At 32.6% G+C, this 19409-nt stretch overlaps 1 protein-coding gene across 4 annotated transcripts in view; it reads left to right on the forward strand.

The window, feature by feature from the left end:
* LOC145268777 (rab3 GTPase-activating protein catalytic subunit-like) overlaps positions 1-19409 on the forward strand; it is a 139021-nt gene that overhangs the window by 107125 nt on the left and 12487 nt on the right. For all 4 annotated transcript variants that reach the window (XM_080124388.1, XM_080124387.1, XM_080124386.1 and 1 more), the window contains 5 exons: positions 3684-3835; positions 5814-5915; positions 8642-8814; positions 9726-9780; positions 17293-17789. In XM_080124388.1, coding sequence (XP_079980514.1) covers positions 3684-3835; positions 5814-5915; positions 8642-8814; positions 9726-9780; positions 17293-17789 — 979 coding nt within the window. The remainder of the gene's footprint in view (positions 1-3683; positions 3836-5813; positions 5916-8641; positions 8815-9725; positions 9781-17292; positions 17790-19409) is intronic.

Here is a 19409-nt window from a genome sequence, read left to right on the forward strand (position 1 = left end):
GTAGGGGATTATGTAGGAATCTCAGAATGACAAAAAGGATGTTATAAAAGATAGGTTCTTTGAATTTCACAGACAAGCGATGCTATTACTGTTAACCATTGACAACCTGTCGGGTTGAAGATATTGAATTTGGAAAGATGTGAAAAAAAAGCAGAAGTCTTTTAGTCTTGAGAGGTGGGATAGAGATACGGGATAAAGTGAAGACAAAGAAAGGCAGAAACTGAAAAGAGAAGAGGAAGTCTAGGAAAACAAAGTAAATGAAAAAGGAGTTGATTGAATTAAGGAGAAACAGACGATAGAATTCAACTGAGGAGGATCAGCGCAGTCAGTCAGGTGAGATTTGGAAAGTGGCAGATAGGAGGGTTATCTTGGACGTAGACACTAGTAACAAGGTCATAACACACACACCCAAACAATACCTAAAGCTATGTTGCCTTTATAATGTATGTAAACTTTTGCTGTGAGCTATGGCTTTTTACTCTAACGATCACCAACACTATAATTTCAACACGGCTGATATGAAGATGCAGAAGAATTCTTGTTCAAAACAACAGAACATACATTTGGTACAAAGCGGTCAGTTGGGGATGCAGGTATATAGTTACATAGGAGTTTTCAAGGATTGATGTAAGTCTCAGAGAAAGGTAAAGCAGAAATTTCCTGGTTGGGTGTAGAAGGCAACATGTAATTTATTTGAAATGAGTTGCACCTACTCAACTTAGCTGAAGATAATATGATTTTAATTAGACATTTAAAACTTGAAAAAAATGTCTAAGTAACAAAAGAGATGAAAAAAGTCGTCAAAATGTGAGGAATATAACTGATACTTTTATCTTTAAGCTGAAATAAATTTGCAGGTTTTGAATTAAAAAAAATTGAATTAATTTTATTGGCTGGTTCTCTCTATTGCATATCTCCCTCTTTCTCTTTCTCCTCTCTCTTTTTATCTTCTTTTTTCTCTACTCCTCTTTTGCTCTCTCTCTTTCACTCTCTCTTTTTCTTGTACACTCTCTTCCTCATAAACTCTCTCTTTTTCTCTCATACATTTTTTCCATCTTACACGCTCTCTCTTAGTCATTCTCTCTCTTTAGCTTTATCTCTTCCTTGCATTCTCTTTTTTGCTCTCTCCCTCCCTCTTTCACTTTCATCTTTTTCTTTCTCCCTTTTTTGCCTTCTTTTTCTCTCTCTCTTGCTTGCTTTCTCGCTCAACATGATGGTCAAAATTGCCTTTGCCATGGTTTCTTTTTTAATGGATACTGCGACAATAAATATGGGAGCCAACTTTTGTTGCATCATTTCAATTGGATTGTCAGCCAACCAGAATTTTTACTGTGATTTGCTCTCCTGCTTATACATCTAAACATACATGCTTATATGCTTAGATGTACACAATCCCCCCCAGCCCCAGGAAGGAGCCCCTTGATCTCTTCAAACTAACAAAAGCAAAATAAAAAAATAAAAATTAAAATAAATAAAATCAGCAAGCAGGAAAGTTCCTAGGGGAGCTCAACCAGGAGTACATAGATAAAGATGTCACAGTCCCAAATGATTTCGGCCTCAACAGAGATGAACGGGAAAAGATAACAAAATATCAGGACCTAAAAAATGATCTGAAAACGACATGATCTCTGAAAGAAATAAACATTATACCGGTTGTGATAGGAGCAACTTGCTTAATAAAAAAGCATCTTCATAAATACTTAGAAGTAATCCCTGGAAGACCAAGCTGTAACGAAATACAAATAGCAGCCATAAAGGGAACAACATCTATTCTTAAGAGCCCTCGGATATAAATTTAAATCATAATAGAATCAAGTGTTAGCCCCAGCAGGGAGCCCCTTGATCTCTTAAAACTTACTGAAGTAAAATAAAAAAAAAAAAAAATTAAGCGATCATTATGAATTTTGGAATATGGTTGTGAGGTATAAGTAGCCCAAATGTGGACTTTATTTAGCAAAAGGGAAATTTTAATCTAATGCAAATATCGTTTGCTCGTTAGTTTTAGCATTGTAAATTATGATATGAAAACAGAAACGATTCTTCTCAATATTCGCGTAAAGACTACATTTTGTATTATTGTTATCAACTTTGTTACATTAAAAAGAAAATTGCCGCAGCTTTCTTTTTTTAATGTTTTAATAAAAAATATTGCGTCCTAAATTATGAGAACGAATCTTTTTAGTAAACGAGAGTTGTCTCCCTCTGCACAGTGACAAATTGTAAAACATTTCATTTTGAAATAAAATAGAAAAGTAAAATATTTCATTTTGAAATAAAATAGAAAAATAAAATATTTCATTTTGAAATAAAATAGAAAAGTAAAATATTTCATTTTGAAATAAAATAGAAAAGTAAAACGTTTCATTTTGAAATAAAATAGAAAAGTAAAACGTTTCATTTTGAAATAAAATAGAAAAGTAAAACGTTTCATTTTGAAATAAAATAGAAAAGTAAAACATTTCATTTTGAAATAAAATAGAAAAGCAAAACATTTCATTTTGAAATAAAATAGAAAAATAAAATATTTCATTTTGAAATAAAATAGAAAAGTAAAACATTTCATTTTGAAATAAAATAGAAAAGTAAAATATTTCATTTTGAAATAAAATAAAAAAGCAAAACGTTTCATTTTGAAATAAAATAAAAAAGCAAAACATTTCATTTTCTAAGCAAAAAAATTCCAACATCATATATTTTTATATGATTTGTTCCAAAACCAAATTGTTGTCACGTTGACTAAAATATTTTTAAATCAAACGTTTTAATAACTTCATTTTATTGATTTGAAAAATATTTTGCTGATAATTTTACAATTACAAGAGAATATTCTTTTTTTTTAAATTTTAAATTGCTAAAATTTTAAACAAAGACAGAAAATATTTGTTTGATTTATTTGTTTTAACTGATAATTATTATTTTTTCTTCTGTAAAAAATAATTATCATTATCAGTTAAAAAACTGATAATGATAATTATTTTTTACAGAAGAAAAAATGTTATTTATTATTATTGATTATTGAGACTTATTTCAAAAGAAATAATTAATGTTCGGACAATTCACCAGAATAGCAATTGGAAAAATCGAAACTTTGCAAATATTGGAGTTCGAAAAATATTTTAGACTAATTTTTGATGTAAAAAACCTATTTTAATGTTCAAAAATTAATTTTTCATCACTGGTATTAATGATAAAATGATAAATATTTATTGATTTTGAACTACGAATAAAACTAAAATATACAGATTACTTCACCTCTCACATACACAAGTGTATTCGTTAAGTTTGTAAAAATATATCCACATATTATACTTTTTTATTTACAGTAATCCAAAAATAAAACAATAAAAAAAACAACTCTCTAACTATTTAGATATTTTAAAAGAATCGGAATCAGTAATTGTATTGGAATCAATTAGAATCGTTCCATTATTAACAGAAAATTTAACAAATTGATGTGAAAATTACCATGAAATTTTCACAAGGTCCAACTAGTTATTATTAATAATAATTGAATGCTCAACATATTAAAAATAGAGACAAAATGAGGAAATACATTTGAGATTCTGTATTTTGTCGGCAACATTGCACATATTGTGATGCCTGAAATGGAAAGAGAAACATTTTGTGTCACATATTTTTTAGGTACTGCATGCAATGAGTTGTTTTGTTTATCTTGTTTCTAGATCCTTCCGCAGATATAAGCCAGGCTTTAACTCGTCTGACAGAACCCGCAGTACCATCACTTTCCTCGGTGATGTCACAGGCAAGTCATAAAGTGAAAGTAAAAAGTCACGAATGCCCGATTCCAGGGCCGATTTTCAATGAAATGATTTTTGTAAGTACAGTTTTTCTTTTTTTGTTTTTTTTTCAATGAAATGATTTTTGTAAGTAGTTTTTTTTTTTTTTTCAATGAAATGATTTTTGTAAGTACAGTTTTTTTTTTTTTGTTTTTTTTTCAATGAAATGATTTTTGTAAGTAGTTTTTTTGTTTTGTTTTCAATGAAATGATTTTTGTAAGTACAGTTTTTTTTTTTTTGTTTTTTTTTCAATGAAATGATTTTTGTAAGTAGTTTTTTTTTTTTTCAATGAAATGATTTTTGTAAGTACAGTTTTTTTTTTTTTGTTTTTTTTTCAATGAAATGATTTTTGTAAGTAGTTTTTTTTTTGTTTTCAATGAAATGATTTTTGTAAGTACAGTTTTTTTTTTTTTTTTTTTTTTTTCAATGAAATGATTTTTGTAAGTAGTTTTTTTTTTTTTGTTTTCAATGAAATGATTTTTGTAAGTACAGTTTTTTTTTTGTTTTTTTGTTTTCAATGAAATGATTTTTGTAAGTACAGTTTTTTTTAATCTCTAAAAAAAAAAATATTTTTTTCCATTGTGTGTGCATTTTACCAAGTGCGGTAACCTATGAAAAAGTTTCATATCTTGCTTGAAATCCTCAGAACACAGCGCTTGTCATTTTGGTGTCGCTACAAATCCAGGTGGGTAAAATCAACTTGAAAATGAGGCTACTTGTAAGCTGCGAGTGCCAATCTGTGATGCTTTAGGATTGGATCTTGGTGGCACAGCCATTCTTCCACTTTGGCTCTTACTTCAGCTAGACAAGAGGTTGCAGAGACCTGATTCAGTCAATCAGCCGGTCACATGACACCATAGTATCTCTAAGTTCATCTTCAACTTTATTTTTAATCTGATTCTTCAAAAAACTCAAAACCTTGTTTCTCCTTTTTATTTTTCTCTCTAAATCGAGAATAAAAGGTGGTGGACGAGGATCAATCATGCTGAAAACAAGATTACAAATGCCAAGGAGTAATGTTTTCTAAGGAGTAATGTTTCTCTCTTTTTAATAAAATTCCCTTCTGAGAGTAATGTTCCCACTCTTACTATGAAATTTTCATCTACAAGTGATTTATTCTAGGAATATCTATGCTAGTATATAATTACTCTATGAAATTTGGCAATGTTATTTGGCATTAAATAACCCATAGATAATTGCTATATCATAAAACAAACCAAACTACACTAAAATGAGAGGTCTACGGTTCGGGGAATTGTCAGTTTTTTTCAGTTTGGATGCGGGTACATTTAAAGAGTAATGTTTTCTGAGAGCAATGAAATCTAAGAATATATATAAAACAAACCTAACCGTTAATGGACAGGGTAAGAGTCAAGGTAGAGAATTTGGAATGAAGCATTTAGTTCCGTTGAAGTAAGATGAGGTTAAATAAGACATCACAGGTTGGATTTCTGGTGGAAATTAAATATATTTATCTATATTTAGAGGAACTCTGACTGTTTTCGGTAAATGGATTCCAGAAAATGATACCTCAATTATACCTCATGAGATTCTCAGTAAAACCACAGAATATCAAAACACAATTTCATTTACGTTTCTGAATTCTGAAAGCAATGTCATCTACTTATTTGGCATCAAATAACCTACAGATGATTGATATGCCGTAAACCAAATCATCATATCCGTAAACATGTTTCATGTTCACTAACCATTATCAGTATGGTTCTCCTGGTCGAATGATCCAAATCCTAGTCTTCAGTAATCATTGACTTTTTTCCAACATACTAATGCGGCTGTCATGACACATGAAAGAAAAGAAAAATAAATGCTATTTATCTTTTACAAATAACTTTAGAGTGCTCTATACCCCAAGGGGAGAGAACTTTGCATTATCGCCTAGATAGAAGCTTTTCATATTTCTCTTGGTGCTTGCCCCTTATACGTCGATGATTAGATAAAAACACTAATCTCTATCAAATTGTATTTTGTTTTGAAAAAAACTTTTTCATATTCCAGTTTCTTTTCCCTGATGCTAGACCCAAAGAAAACGAAGGCAGTGATGTCCAATCGCCTGAAGATTTATTTGGGGTTCCTATTTCAAGGGCTGAGTTGAAACAGGTAAAGTGCCTCACCTTCTTACACTGTCACTCATTAGTATGCATAAACTCATTAGTATGCATAAACTCATTAGTATGCATAAACTCATTAGTATGCATAAACTCATTAGTATGCATAAACTCATTAGTATGCATAAACCCATTAGTATGCATAAACTCATTAGTATGCATAAACTCATTAGTATGCATAAACCCATTAGTATGCATAAACCCATTAGTATGCATAAACTCATTAGTATGCATAAACCCATTAGTATGCATAAACTCATTAGTATGCATAAACTCATTAGTATGCATAAACCCATTAGTATGCATAAACCCATTAGTATGCATAAACTCATTAGTATGCATAAACTCATTAGTATGCATAAACTCATTAGTATGCATAAACTCATTAGTATGCATAAACTCATTAGTATGCATAAACTCATTAGTATGCATAAACTCATTAGTATGCATAAACTCATTAGTATGCATAAACTCATTAGTATGCATAAACCCATTAGTATGCATAAACTCATTAGTATGCATAAACCCATTAGTATGCATAAACCCATTAGTATGCATAAACTCATTAGTATGCATAAACCCATTAGTATGCATAAACTCATTAGTATTCATAAACTCATTAGTATGCATAAACTCATTAGTATGCATAAACCCATTAGTATGCATAAACTCATTAGTATGCATAAACTCATTAGTATGCATAAACTCATTAGTATGCATAAACTCATTAGTATGCATAAACCCATTAGTATGCATAAACTCATTAGTATGCATAAATTCATTAGTATGCATAAACCCATTAGTATGCATAAACTCATTAGTATGCATAAACTCATTAGTATGCATAAACCCATTAGTATGCATAAACCCATTAGTATGCATAAACTCATTAGTATGCATAAACTCATTAGTATGCATAAACCCATTAGTATGCATAAACTCATTAGTATGCATAAACTCATTAGTATGCATAAACTCATTAGTATGCATAAACCCATTAGTATGCATAAACTCATTAGTATGCATAAACCCATTAGTATGCATAAACCCATTAGTATGCATAAACCCATTAGTATGCATAAACTCATTAGTATGCATAAACCCATTAGTATGCATAAACTCATTAGTATGCATAAACTCATTAGTATGCATAAACTCATTAGTATGCATAAACCCATTAGTATGCATAAACTCATTAGTATGCATAAACTCATTAGTATGCATAAACCCATTAGTATGCATAAACTCATTAGTATGCATAAACTCATTAGTATGCATAAACTCATTAGTATGCATAAACCCATTAGTATGCATAAACTCATTAGTATGCATAAACCCATTAGTATGCATAAACTCATTAGTATGCATAAACCCATTAGTATGCATAAACTCATTAGTATGCATAAACTCATTAGTATGCATAAACTCATTAGTATGCATAAACTCATTAGTATGCATAAACTCATTAGTATGCATAAACCCATTAGTATGCATAAACTCATTAGTATGCATAAACTCATTAGTATGCATAAACCCATTAGTATGCATAAACCATTAGTATGCATAAACTCATTAGTATGCATAAACTCATTAGTATGCATAAACCCATTAGTATGCATAAACTCATTAGTATGCATAAACTCATTAGTATGCATAAACTCATTAGTATGCATAAACTCATTAGTATGCATAAACCCATTAGTATGCATAAACTCATTAGTATGCATAAACCCATTAGTATGCATAAACCCATTAGTATGCATAAACCCATTAGTATGCATAAACCCATTAGTATGCATAAACTCATTAGTATGCATAAACTCATTAGTATGCATAAACTTACAGACAAAAGTTTTTTTCCAACTTGGACTTGGATGTTTTCTAATAGCAATGTATTCTTGGAATCTATTTAATAATTTGCTTGTGCCTTCTTTTGTTTGTATGTTATGCTTTGAAAAAAGCCAACTACAATTTTTGAAAACCAAACTGCTTCAAAAAAGGCAGAATTCACAAAATTGACTTCAAAAAGGCTAATCTGGCAACCTTTGATAAAAATATGAGAGTGACTTCCCTTTGATGTCACCCATTTTCAAATATAATAATATATGATCAGTGTTGAAATGGTGTGACAAAGAAACTCTTAGTAATTTCAATGTGCAGCAGTTTTTCACCAAAGAAAGAAGTCTGTGAAACATTACATAAAAAAGAGAAAATTCGAAAGAAATATGGCAAAAAAAAAAAAAAAAAAAATAAGACAATTGCCTGCCAAGAGGTACTGGACTGAAATACTAAATTAAAGATAGTCTTTTACAATGTGATTTTATCATTTGTATTGAACTATGTAGCATAATATAACTTTCTGAGTATTTATTTGTATTTATTAATTTATCTCATTTAGGTCAGTTCTATATTTAAAATAAAATAGAAATGTTAATAAACTTATATTTGCTGCGTGTCTGTACAAAAAACTATTTTTTTGTGCTATCCAGAAAAAATATCAGCTTTATGAAAATATATTTGTTGCTTAAATATATTTCTCATCCCATGGAATTTCCACGGGTCCTGCTAGTATAAATATCTTACCTATCAAATTATATTTGGCAAATTTATTCAGCATTAAATAACTTGTAGATGATTGATCTGCTATGAAATAAACGAAACTATTTCAACAGAATAATCTCAATATATTCATTATTTATTTATTTTCTTTTTTTATAGGAACTTGCAAAACAATTGAAATCTGCCCCGCTTGACTGCTTGACGACGCGCCTTGCAACCTGCGTGTGCATTATCAACAAGAATAATGGAGGATGGAAAGCTGTTGCTCAGCTCTGGCAGGAAGTTGTACTCGAATTGCGGTACCGCCTCGAAAACAATTTTCTTATTTCTGGGTAAGACTTCTACTAATATTAGGAATGCGTGTTCTCTGCTTTATAGCAGAATTCTGTATTTTTTTTTTATCCAGAAAAAGTGTTTTTTTTTCTTTTTTCTTTATAAATTGTAAGTGATATGATTCCTTTGTTTTTTTGGTCATGTCACGGTTTTTCTTTTAAATAAGAAACAGCTAATTTCCACCAAATTGCTCATTTTTTTCATCGCTGGATTTTATATTTTTCTATTCTCTTTTATTTTATCTTTTTCTTGTCTTGTTTCTCTCTTTTTCTTCCCCTTCCCATCTTTTTTTGCCTTGTCTTCCTTTTCTATCTTATGACAGTTCTCTCTAAAAACTGAACATGTTAATTTTGCTGAGAAAGCTAACACTTCAAATAATTTTCTTAGTTGAAATTGATTAGTCTGATAAATAACTTATTTTTGCTTTTGTTTACCAACATTGATATTTCATTATCATTTCATGAATTCAAGAATTAATCTGCAATTTGATTGCCTTAATCACACCCGCCAGCTGGATGAAGTACATAGGTGGCCAACTGAAGACTTAGATAGGAACGATGATCACAGACATGCTGCTGATGGCTGCGTTTTTAATGTTGGCACTAGAACTGGGAATAGCTGAAGTCAATTGGCAATTGGCACGCGTGGACCGCATTGAGGCGAGATGCAGTGAACTTGTTGGAAGCTTCAATCCATTCCCCAATCCCAGGTTTAGATGTTGTAACAGTTATGGTTGTGATATGCTACCAATGAAATCATAAAATTCACAATCTTCCTGCAATCCAACCATATTGCAAATACAAATAAACTTGAAACTAAATGCCTGACTTGCCCACCAAATTTTAGTGATGAATATCCCACAGTTTTTCCTCCTAAATTATGAAGAAATTTCCTGATTTTTCTTTTTCAGCATTGAATGTGGTCCACCCAATATGGGAAGCTGTATTTTACATCAGAAACTGCAGGTAAATTTTATAATTTTTACATAAATTAAGTCAGGTAAGTACGCTTTATGTGCATTCTTCGTCACATACTTTATAACAAAATTCTACTACTTATCATTGGAGTGGCATACCAGTCTCAACCTTTATCTGGTTGGTTGATCTTTTTGGTGATTGTCCTCTTGATTTTTCTTGAATGAAATCTTCTTAATATGATTTCTGCCCATAGCTGAAGTCTTGCAGCCAGGACACATTTTTGAATGACAATGTAATATTGCTGATGGATCAATCCAATTTCTTTCTGATATTTGTATTTTTTAATTTATCCCGCAGAGTTACTCCAAGAATATTTCTTAAACATTTTATTTCAAAGATATTGAGCTTTTTTTCATGTTCTGCCAATGTTTCATTTGCATATGCAGCAATATTGTTATTTTGCCTTTAAATATATATATATATATAGGAAATTTATTACTGTGAGTCCAGAATGAGTTTACAAATTGTTTCAGCTAGAGGAAAATCCTCAAAGAGAGGAAAAAATCCAACTAGCATCGTCAGAATTCATAGATGGACTAAGTTATAAAGTCAAATAAGAATGGAAAAATCGTAGATAAAGGGGAGTTAGAAAAGAAGGGGGGAGTGGTAGGGAGAGGACGTTGGAGTTTAAAGTAGTAGGAGTGTATGCATAAAGAGAGGGGTTTATAATTAAATATTAATTATGTGTAAATTCTTATATACGTTTTTTTAGTTTATAACGGTTTAAACTCATTCTGGACTCACAGTAATAAATTTCCTATATACTGCTCTGACTACACATTGAGCACTCTAGTCCGGTTTTTTTTCACCACTGGTAAATAAATATATATATATATATATATTCTATGTAACCATGTGTATGTGACCGTTGCTGTGGGTGTTCCATTGGCCTTTCTATGATTGTCTCTCTAAAGCTTGTCTGCGTGCATCATTCCCGTTCATTATATACAAGTTTTATATACAGTTTATATACATTTATACAGTTGGGTGTATATACATGCAGTTGAGCTCCTTTTAAGGACCCTTAGTTGTGTATCTTTCTTAGTAGTGGTTCTTAACTGTGCGTGTGTGTGCGCACATGCATATATACGTGATAAGGTTCACCTTTCTTCTGTTATCTTGGTCTCTTCTGGTATTGATTCTTCTCGTCACTAGTCAATGAGCTGCAAAAAAGCATCTAAGACGAAAACACAACCGATTTTCTGGCAAGGATCACTTTACTTTGTCTACGAGCCGAGGAACCTCTCGCATTGTTGACTCAAGCTTTCTTGTGTATTTTCCGTCGTGGCATTTTTCCTCTGACCCTTCTGGACTCAAAACTAACTAAAGTCTGACCATCTACCAACTGTCTCCTCTCTTCTATTCTACTCTGACTAAAAAATCCCCATGTGCGTTTCTATTTATATGGGTGTATGTGTGTAGAGGGGAGGAGGGGTGATAACCCCTGTTAATCAAAGTCACCAAGTTTGATGTGTCGCCCTTTGACCTTTCTGCGCCCGACACAAGTTGGGTTTAACTCAGCACTGCACTAACCACATTATTGACACACAACAATATGAATTGTAAAGTTTTAACTTCAAACGTGTTTGCCAACAAATATATGTTCAAATATGTATTGTAAAGTTTTAACTTCAAACGTGTTTGCCAACAGCATTCATCCTAGATGAGTTGAACTATGTTCCGTTGAAGGAGGAAGTGTCAAAAAAATATTAAATTCACAAGCACTTCCCATTCGTATGTATATCCCAATCAGGGGAGATGATGACAGGTTTTTGCTGTTGATGCAAGGTGTTATTGACATCCTCCTACATACAGTGCCTGGTATTCCCACATAGACACCCATCTGGTACTAACCAAGGTCAACGTTGCTTAAAATAGAAATATTTCTTGTTTCGAATAATGTTATTTTCAAATAATCTATGTAATATCTATAAAAGTGAAAGTGTGTGTGAGAATAATTCTCTATATAATATTCAACGAATTTTTGATCTACAGACTTGAAATTTGTTATATAGGTTATTCAGACTCGTGGAAAACTTTGTAATCGGTTTTCATCTGGAAAAAAGGGCTTCTAAGAGATCAAAATTGAAAAATTAGTGTGTGTGGGGGGGGGTCATCAGATTTTTATCTGTTAACTGTTTCATGTATGCACATGTATGAATCATTCACATGACAGATTCCTTATGTTAAGAATAAGTAGGTTTGAAGACACTTTTTAAAGATCGTGTCAAGCTTTAAGTTTTGGATTTGATCTCAGCTCAAGTATTTTTTTTGATACTTACAAGAAGTGAATTGTTTAGAAAAAAAATATAATATTCGCATGCACATGTCTCAGTTTCTGTATGAATTAAAATATAATATTTATGCATATTTTATGACTGGGCAACACCGGGCAGCCTGCTAGTATTAATGTCAAGCTTCTTTCTGATATTAGTATTTTTGAATTTATCTCGCAGAGTTACTCCAAGAATATTTCTTAAACATTTCATTTCAAAGATATTAAGTCTTTTTCATGTTCAAAATCCATATTTCATTTATATATGCAACAATATGAACTATCAGTTTTAACTTCAAACGTGTTTCTTTTGATTCCATGTCGTTTTAGATATCAGAATGCAGAAATTGCTATTCTTATTCTTTTGCTAACGTCGTAGACAAAGTCGAAAAAAGAGTTTCTAATCTAATATCGTCCAGGGCTTATGTAGGGTGCCCCACTTAAATGTAGCCCGATCTCTAACCAACTGACACCAGAAGACAAAATGCAATTCTTTTTCCAACAAGATGGTGCTAAATACCACACGTCTCACAGATCACTGACACGAGTTCATGACATGTTTACAGAAGAGAGAACAATAAGCAAAGGATTATGGCCATCATGTTCCCTGGACTTGTCATCATGTGATTTTTACCATGGGGGAACTTTAAAAAAGTTTATGCAAATAATCCTCACAATTTAGACCACCTAAAGGAGAACATATCGGGAGAATCACCAGAGAAGATCTACAGGCAGTATCTGCAAACTTTGTTAAACATGGTCAGAAATACATAGATGTCAACGGGGAGCACTTCCAGCATCTTTTATAACATTAGAGATAATTTAAACAATAAAAGAATGAAAGAATGTTCCTACTACATTTTATGGGTTATTTATAACCTGTATATATATATATATATATAATCTACTTTTTACCTGTATATATATATATATATATATATATATATTGGTCCCCCAATTTATCGGAGAGGGACCTATGTTTTCAGTGGCGTCCGTGCACCCATTATTCTGGACGATTGCCAAATAACTGTCTATTAGTTTTCCTGAAATTTTGCCACAAATTGTATTTCATTAAATAGATATGCACAGTAAAAACATTTTTTTTGCAAAAATTCTCATTGCATCCTCAGGGGCTCAAGAGGTCAAAATGCCCCAAAGTTACACGTTTTACCCCATAACTTTTGATCTATGCATTAGATTTTCCTGAAACTTGGCCAAAATGTGGAGATCATTGTTCTTAATATAAATTCAGCATGGGTGACCCTGGCAAAATTCTGGTTCGCGTCTCTCTACGGTTTTCAAGGCTAAATATACATGCCTTTTTGGAGCTTTTTTTTCACGTTACTCAAAAACTTGATATGTATGTCCATATAGTGGTTTTCTATGGTGTTGAATTCAAATATACATGTTTTAAGGTATGGAACCGCACCATTTGTCCATTTTCACTGGGATTTTGTGTTCCCAGGAGCTCAAAAGAGGTCACAAATGCTTAAAAATTGAAAAAATTGACACTTTTTACCCCATAACTTTTTTTACCCCATAACTTTTGCCCCATTCATTAGATTTTTCTGAAACTTGGTGAAAATGTGAAGACAACATTGGCCCTTCACGCTTCTCACATTCATCATTTCTTCATTATTTTTTGTGACGTGATCTCATAATCAGCACCAGAGTGGGACCATGCACGTGCAGCATGTATATATATATAAACTCTGTGGACCAGCCAGCCGTGGGGGCTAGAATCTTGTCTTTGACTATCAGAGGATTTCATTTTTTAAAAAGGGGATGACCAGTGAATTTATATATATATACTAGCAGGCTGCCCAGCGTTGCCTAGTCATAAAATATGCATAAATATTTTAATTAATATAGAAACTGAGACATGCATGCAAGTATTATGTTTTTTTTTCTAAACTGTTAATTTCTTGAAAGTAAAGAAAAAGAAAAAATATTTCAGCTGACCCAAGACTTAAAGACAGTGAATAAAATACGATGACCAGTATGTAACGCAGTCTTTAAAAGGTGTTTTCAAAGTGCTTATTCTTAACATAAATAATCTGTAATTGTATTTACACATGCGCATTCGTGAAGCAGTTAGAAAACAGATAAAAATCCGATGACTTCCACATACAAATTTTTTAATTTTGACTCCTTAGCAGCCCTTTTTTTCCAGATGAAAACAGATTAAAAAGTTTTCCGCATGTCTGAATATTCTATATACCAAATTTCAAGTCTATAGATTAAAAAGATTAAAAATTTGTTGAGTATATAGGTTAAGAGTCCTCACACACACATTCTCACTTTTATATTTAGTGATACTTCGGTTATCGAACGTTTCAGTGGTCGAACTAAGTTAGAGATTTTCTTGCCTCTGTAGTCGAACAGAATTTTGGAGTTTGAGCCGCTGGCTTCACTTTGAATGTAAACAAGCAGCAGTGTTCCTCAATGGAACGTTATAATTCATACTGGTCGTGATACGTTTTAAGTGTAGTGTGACGAACCAACCCCACTCTGACGATGTCGCCATGCGAGTCTGAACTTTGCGACAAAAGTTATATTTAGAACAACTTTATCGCAACCCCTTTGACAGTCTAAACGGTGTCTGAGTTATTTTTAGTACATCAGCGTGGCACCAGAACCACACAATTCGATTGGTCGATCGCTTTTTTGAGTGAGATGGCAAAGGACCTTGAGTTGTACAAAAAGTAAAAAAAAGGTCGGTAGACTTCAATACGATGAACGAAGTGGACGTATCTCAGGATGGCAGTAATTAATGGCACAAAAAAACTTTGTTGTTCAAATAATCAGTCTAGTGTCGTGTAAAGACTTTAGAAACGAAGAAGAAATGGACATTCTTTTATCATTGGATAAAAAGAAAGAAAAGAGAAATGAAAGCAGTAAAGCGAGTGCAAAACGGAAAACTGTGCGAACAACAATTGAATTTAAGAAGGAACTGATAGAGAAATTTGAAAGGAATACATGTGTCAGCGCTTGCAAAGGAATATCAAATTGCAGTGCAATTACATGTATAAAATTTTTAAAGTTTACAGATAAAAAGGGACTTTTAAATTCTGAAACCAACTAATTTTATTTCAGTTAATTTAAAAGGGAAATTTCATTTCAGTGTTTGAACAAACATCTGGAACAAATTCTGGTCGAGGACCGAGATACCACTATATATATATATATATATATATATATATATATATATATATATATATATATATATATATATACACACACACACATCTACCCCTCATATTTCCTCCTGTGACTGAAGAAACACTATCTAACATATAAATATCTGCAGATGATGTTGCCAAGCTTATAAAAACCTTGATTTCAGTAAAGCAACTGGCCCCAGTAGCATTCTAGTCATAATGCTCAATAAGCTTCAACCGGAACTAGCTCCCATATTTACAAAGTTGTTTAAGCCTTGCTTTAAGGAGAAATGCTTCCCAACACCTGGAAAACTTCATGTCTGCCCGTATTTAAAAATTCTGGTGATCAGTCATTTCCCTCTCAGACCAATCAGTCTCCTGTGCATCATGAGTAAGTTATTGGAATCTGTGATAAACAGAAGTGGTCAACCACCTCAACAAAAATAATCTGCTCAGTGACATGCAATATGGATTCCAATCTACAGCTCATGTACTAACTGTTATATCACGCAGGATTAGTGAATCTCTCGACAAGGGGTTTGTTTCTAGAGCAATTGCTCTTGACATATCAAAGGCTTTTCATAGAGTATGGCATAAAGGTCTACTTCACAAGATCACCAGCCATGGAATAGCTGGAAATGTCCTCTCAATTATTAAATCCTTTCTCTCTGATAGGCTTATAAGACTAGTCATTAATAAACAAAAATCAGAAACTCATAGAATTAACATTGGAGTTCCTCAAGGTTCCATCTTGGGCTCAACTTGGTGATCACCCAAATCACATTCTTAGATCATTTGTAGACATTTATGCAGACATAACAATCTATGGCAACACTTCAAAGGCCAGCAATGACCAACATCTTTGTGATTCCCTCACTTCTGATCTTGAGAATGCGGTGCAATGGGGAAAAGGTGGCTGGTTAATTTTAATGCATTGAAAACCAAACTTCTATCCTTTCATCATAATCGCTCTGACCCTCATCACACCCTATTTGAAATGAATGGATCTCATCTTGAGAAAACGCCATATCTTGACAACCTTCTGGGACTGACCTTTACTCCTGATCTAAAATGGAACACATACATCAAATCTGTTGCCAAGATGGCTGGAAAAATGGTTGGATCATTTTACCGCTTCAGAAGGTATCTCGCTGTCGATAAATCATTTTTCTGTATAAGAGCGAGGTACACCCTAAAATGGAGTACTGTTGCCACATCTGGGTAGGAGCTGCTTGATGCACCCTATCAGCCAAAACTCGCTCTGAAACCTAATAGGTGATGCCTTTTTCTCTTCCCTGCAAACGCTTTCCCACAGAAGAGACATTGCGAGCTTTTCTTATTTTCATGGCAAGTGCTTGACTGAACACAAATCTATCGTTTCCCTTGCTAAACTTTCACAAAAAATACTCCGCTAGCTACAACCACTATATATGATTTCCCCCACTCTCTATCTGTGTGTAAATCTAAACGCAGATTCCAAGAACAAAGCTTTTTTCCCAGAACTGCCCGCTTGTGGAACACTGTTCTGCTGGCCTGTTGACTAGTTGAATACATAGTAACCTTCAAATCCAATGTAAACAAATTCTTGATGAGCCGTCCCCATAAATAATCAAATTTTAACCAATTTATACCATTAATGATTACTAAACTACCACCTTACAGTCATTAACCTTTATCCTCGAGTGACCTTGGAGCCTTGATAAATGATGACTCCCAAGTAAAAAGAAAATACATATATATATATATGTGTGTGCATGGGCATGGCTCAAAGGCTAAGGAATGAGAGTGGAGTGTTGTGTGCGTTGGTTTTGATTCTAGCTGATGGTACCTAAGTCATATATTTTTTTTACTTTTGATCTCACTACTATATATTAGGTTCAATATAATAATCGATAGAGAATTGTCTCTATAATAATAAATTCATGATCTGTATGAATTAAAACATATTTAAACATATATTAAGACCAGGCAACATAGCTGATATCAAGTTATTTATATCAAGTTATGCGTGTATTTCTTAACTTTGATTTAGTTTCTAATGAGATAATCATGAATTTTTTTCAGATGTTAAATTGTTGTATCGAAAAAAGGAGAAAACGGGCATTTCAATCAATGGAAAATGTTTGTCACGACAGCGATTCATCCCCCAGGCGAATGCATCACAGCAGTGGTGATGAGGCCTCCTTGCAAGATTCACCCAGCCATACTGCTGCCGTTGCCGCCTCTGAAAAGTATCCACGTTTCTCTCCGCTTTTGAAACGCAATCTCATGCGACCTGACTCGCGCACTTCTCTCGGGATCGAGAGCTGCTCAGGAAGTGATGATGAATTCTTTGATTGCGATGATACCCAGAAAGAGTTGGAGACGAGTGAGGTTCAGGATGACGCACATGAACAATCGGAAAGTGAGGTAGTGGCAGCAACTGAACCAGAGGGAAGGCTTCGTCTTTTTGGTAACATCAAACTCAAGAACAATAATGAAAGTCTTTATATCCCAGTCACACAAGAGCCAGCACCAATGACAGAGGACATGCTCGAAGAACATGCAGAGGTTCTGGCCAAGTAAGTAAAAATCTTTCTAAAGATGATTTTCTTGTCAAAAATATCAATAATTGTAAATAATGTGATTCCAGCTTCTCTTCACCCATTAGTGGCCAAAGTCTTCACCTATTAGTGGCCAAAGTATTTGTTTTTCAAAAGCAATCAATTAAAATATAATAAGCAAATGTGTGTGTGTATATATATATATATATATATATAAGGTTTTTATTCTTTCAACCTCGGGGATTGTTGCTCAAATCCTTACAAATTGTTTCAATAGACAATAAAAAAAACCTGTCCATCTCTTCAGATAATTCGAGCTAAAAACAAATTCGAATTACGTATCAAAACCAAGAGTTGAAGTGGTGGATAGAGATGGGAAGGGAGGCGTAAGAAGAGGAAATGAGTGGGAAGAGGTATAAATAATATTTATCATTAGGATTGAGATTAAAATGAGAATAGACAGAAAGAAATAAAAAGAAATAAACTGGTACTTGTGCATAATTTGAACCAGACGTAACTCAATGTCCGATCGGCGTTGCTCAGAACACAACGTTAGCTGCTGAGCTTCGCCGATTATGAAAGCGTTACAAACGCTACTCAAAACAGTTTTTTTAAAAATGAGGGAAACATGTAAATATAATCATTTTAACAGAAGAAATAAACAAAAAATAAACCAAGAAACAACGACCTACTGTAACAAGTTTTTTGTTTTATTTTTTGGTAATATAATAAGTCCTTTTACTGTATTTTTTTTTTTTTTTTTTGTCTAACGAAAAAGTTCAAAACAAAACATAAGCAAAGTTTTTTTTTTTTTTTTTTTTCCCCCAAGAAGATTAATAAATTATGTTTTTTTTTTCCGGTCATGGTGGTTCTTAACATGGGGAGGTTGGGCAGGGGTGTCTATTCCGATAGCCGTTCTTAACATGGGGAAATTGGGAGGGTGTTTATTCTGAAGGCTGTTCTTAACACGGAAAGGTTGGAGGTGCATTGCGTGTGCGTGTGTGTGCATCTCCACCCACATCCATTCTTCAGTGATCTTCTTTTGACGATGATGCACTTCTCGCCACAGGAAACAGTTTTTTTTTTTTCCTTTTTTTTTTCTTTTTAGCAATTAATTAATTTTTTTTCTTGACAATATGAGACTACTTGTTCTCGCGTCATCAAATAGTTTTCCAAACTGGAGATATTCATTTTTTTGTTTAAACAGTTTTCAGAACAGGGCTGTTACAGGTGTGTGCTGCTTAATGAATTTAATGATTTTTATTTCCTTGCAATTTTTGTTTCAAAAAGTTTGTCTACTACTTTGCAGTATATTGATTGGTTGATTAACTTCTTATGCCACATTACAAATTGCAATCAAACCCGAATGCATACCTCATGTTCCAAGCAAAGCTGATTGGATGCTGAGTTACGTCTGGTTTAAATTATGCACAAGTACCATATATATGTGTGTATATATATATATATATATATATATATATATATATATATATATATATATATATATTGCTACTAAATGCTAGAATTTTACAATGATTGGAAATATCTGATTTTTCACAAATTGCCCTTCTTGCATAAAATGAAATTAAACTAAATATAGCCTAAATTACCACCTTTATGCATAACAAGTGTGTTCCA

Source organism: Euprymna scolopes, chromosome 44 (genome assembly GCF_053919585.1).
Source record: "Euprymna scolopes isolate OS-2025 chromosome 44, ASM5391958v1, whole genome shotgun sequence".
Taxonomy (NCBI): domain Eukaryota; kingdom Metazoa; phylum Mollusca; class Cephalopoda; order Sepiida; family Sepiolidae; genus Euprymna; species Euprymna scolopes.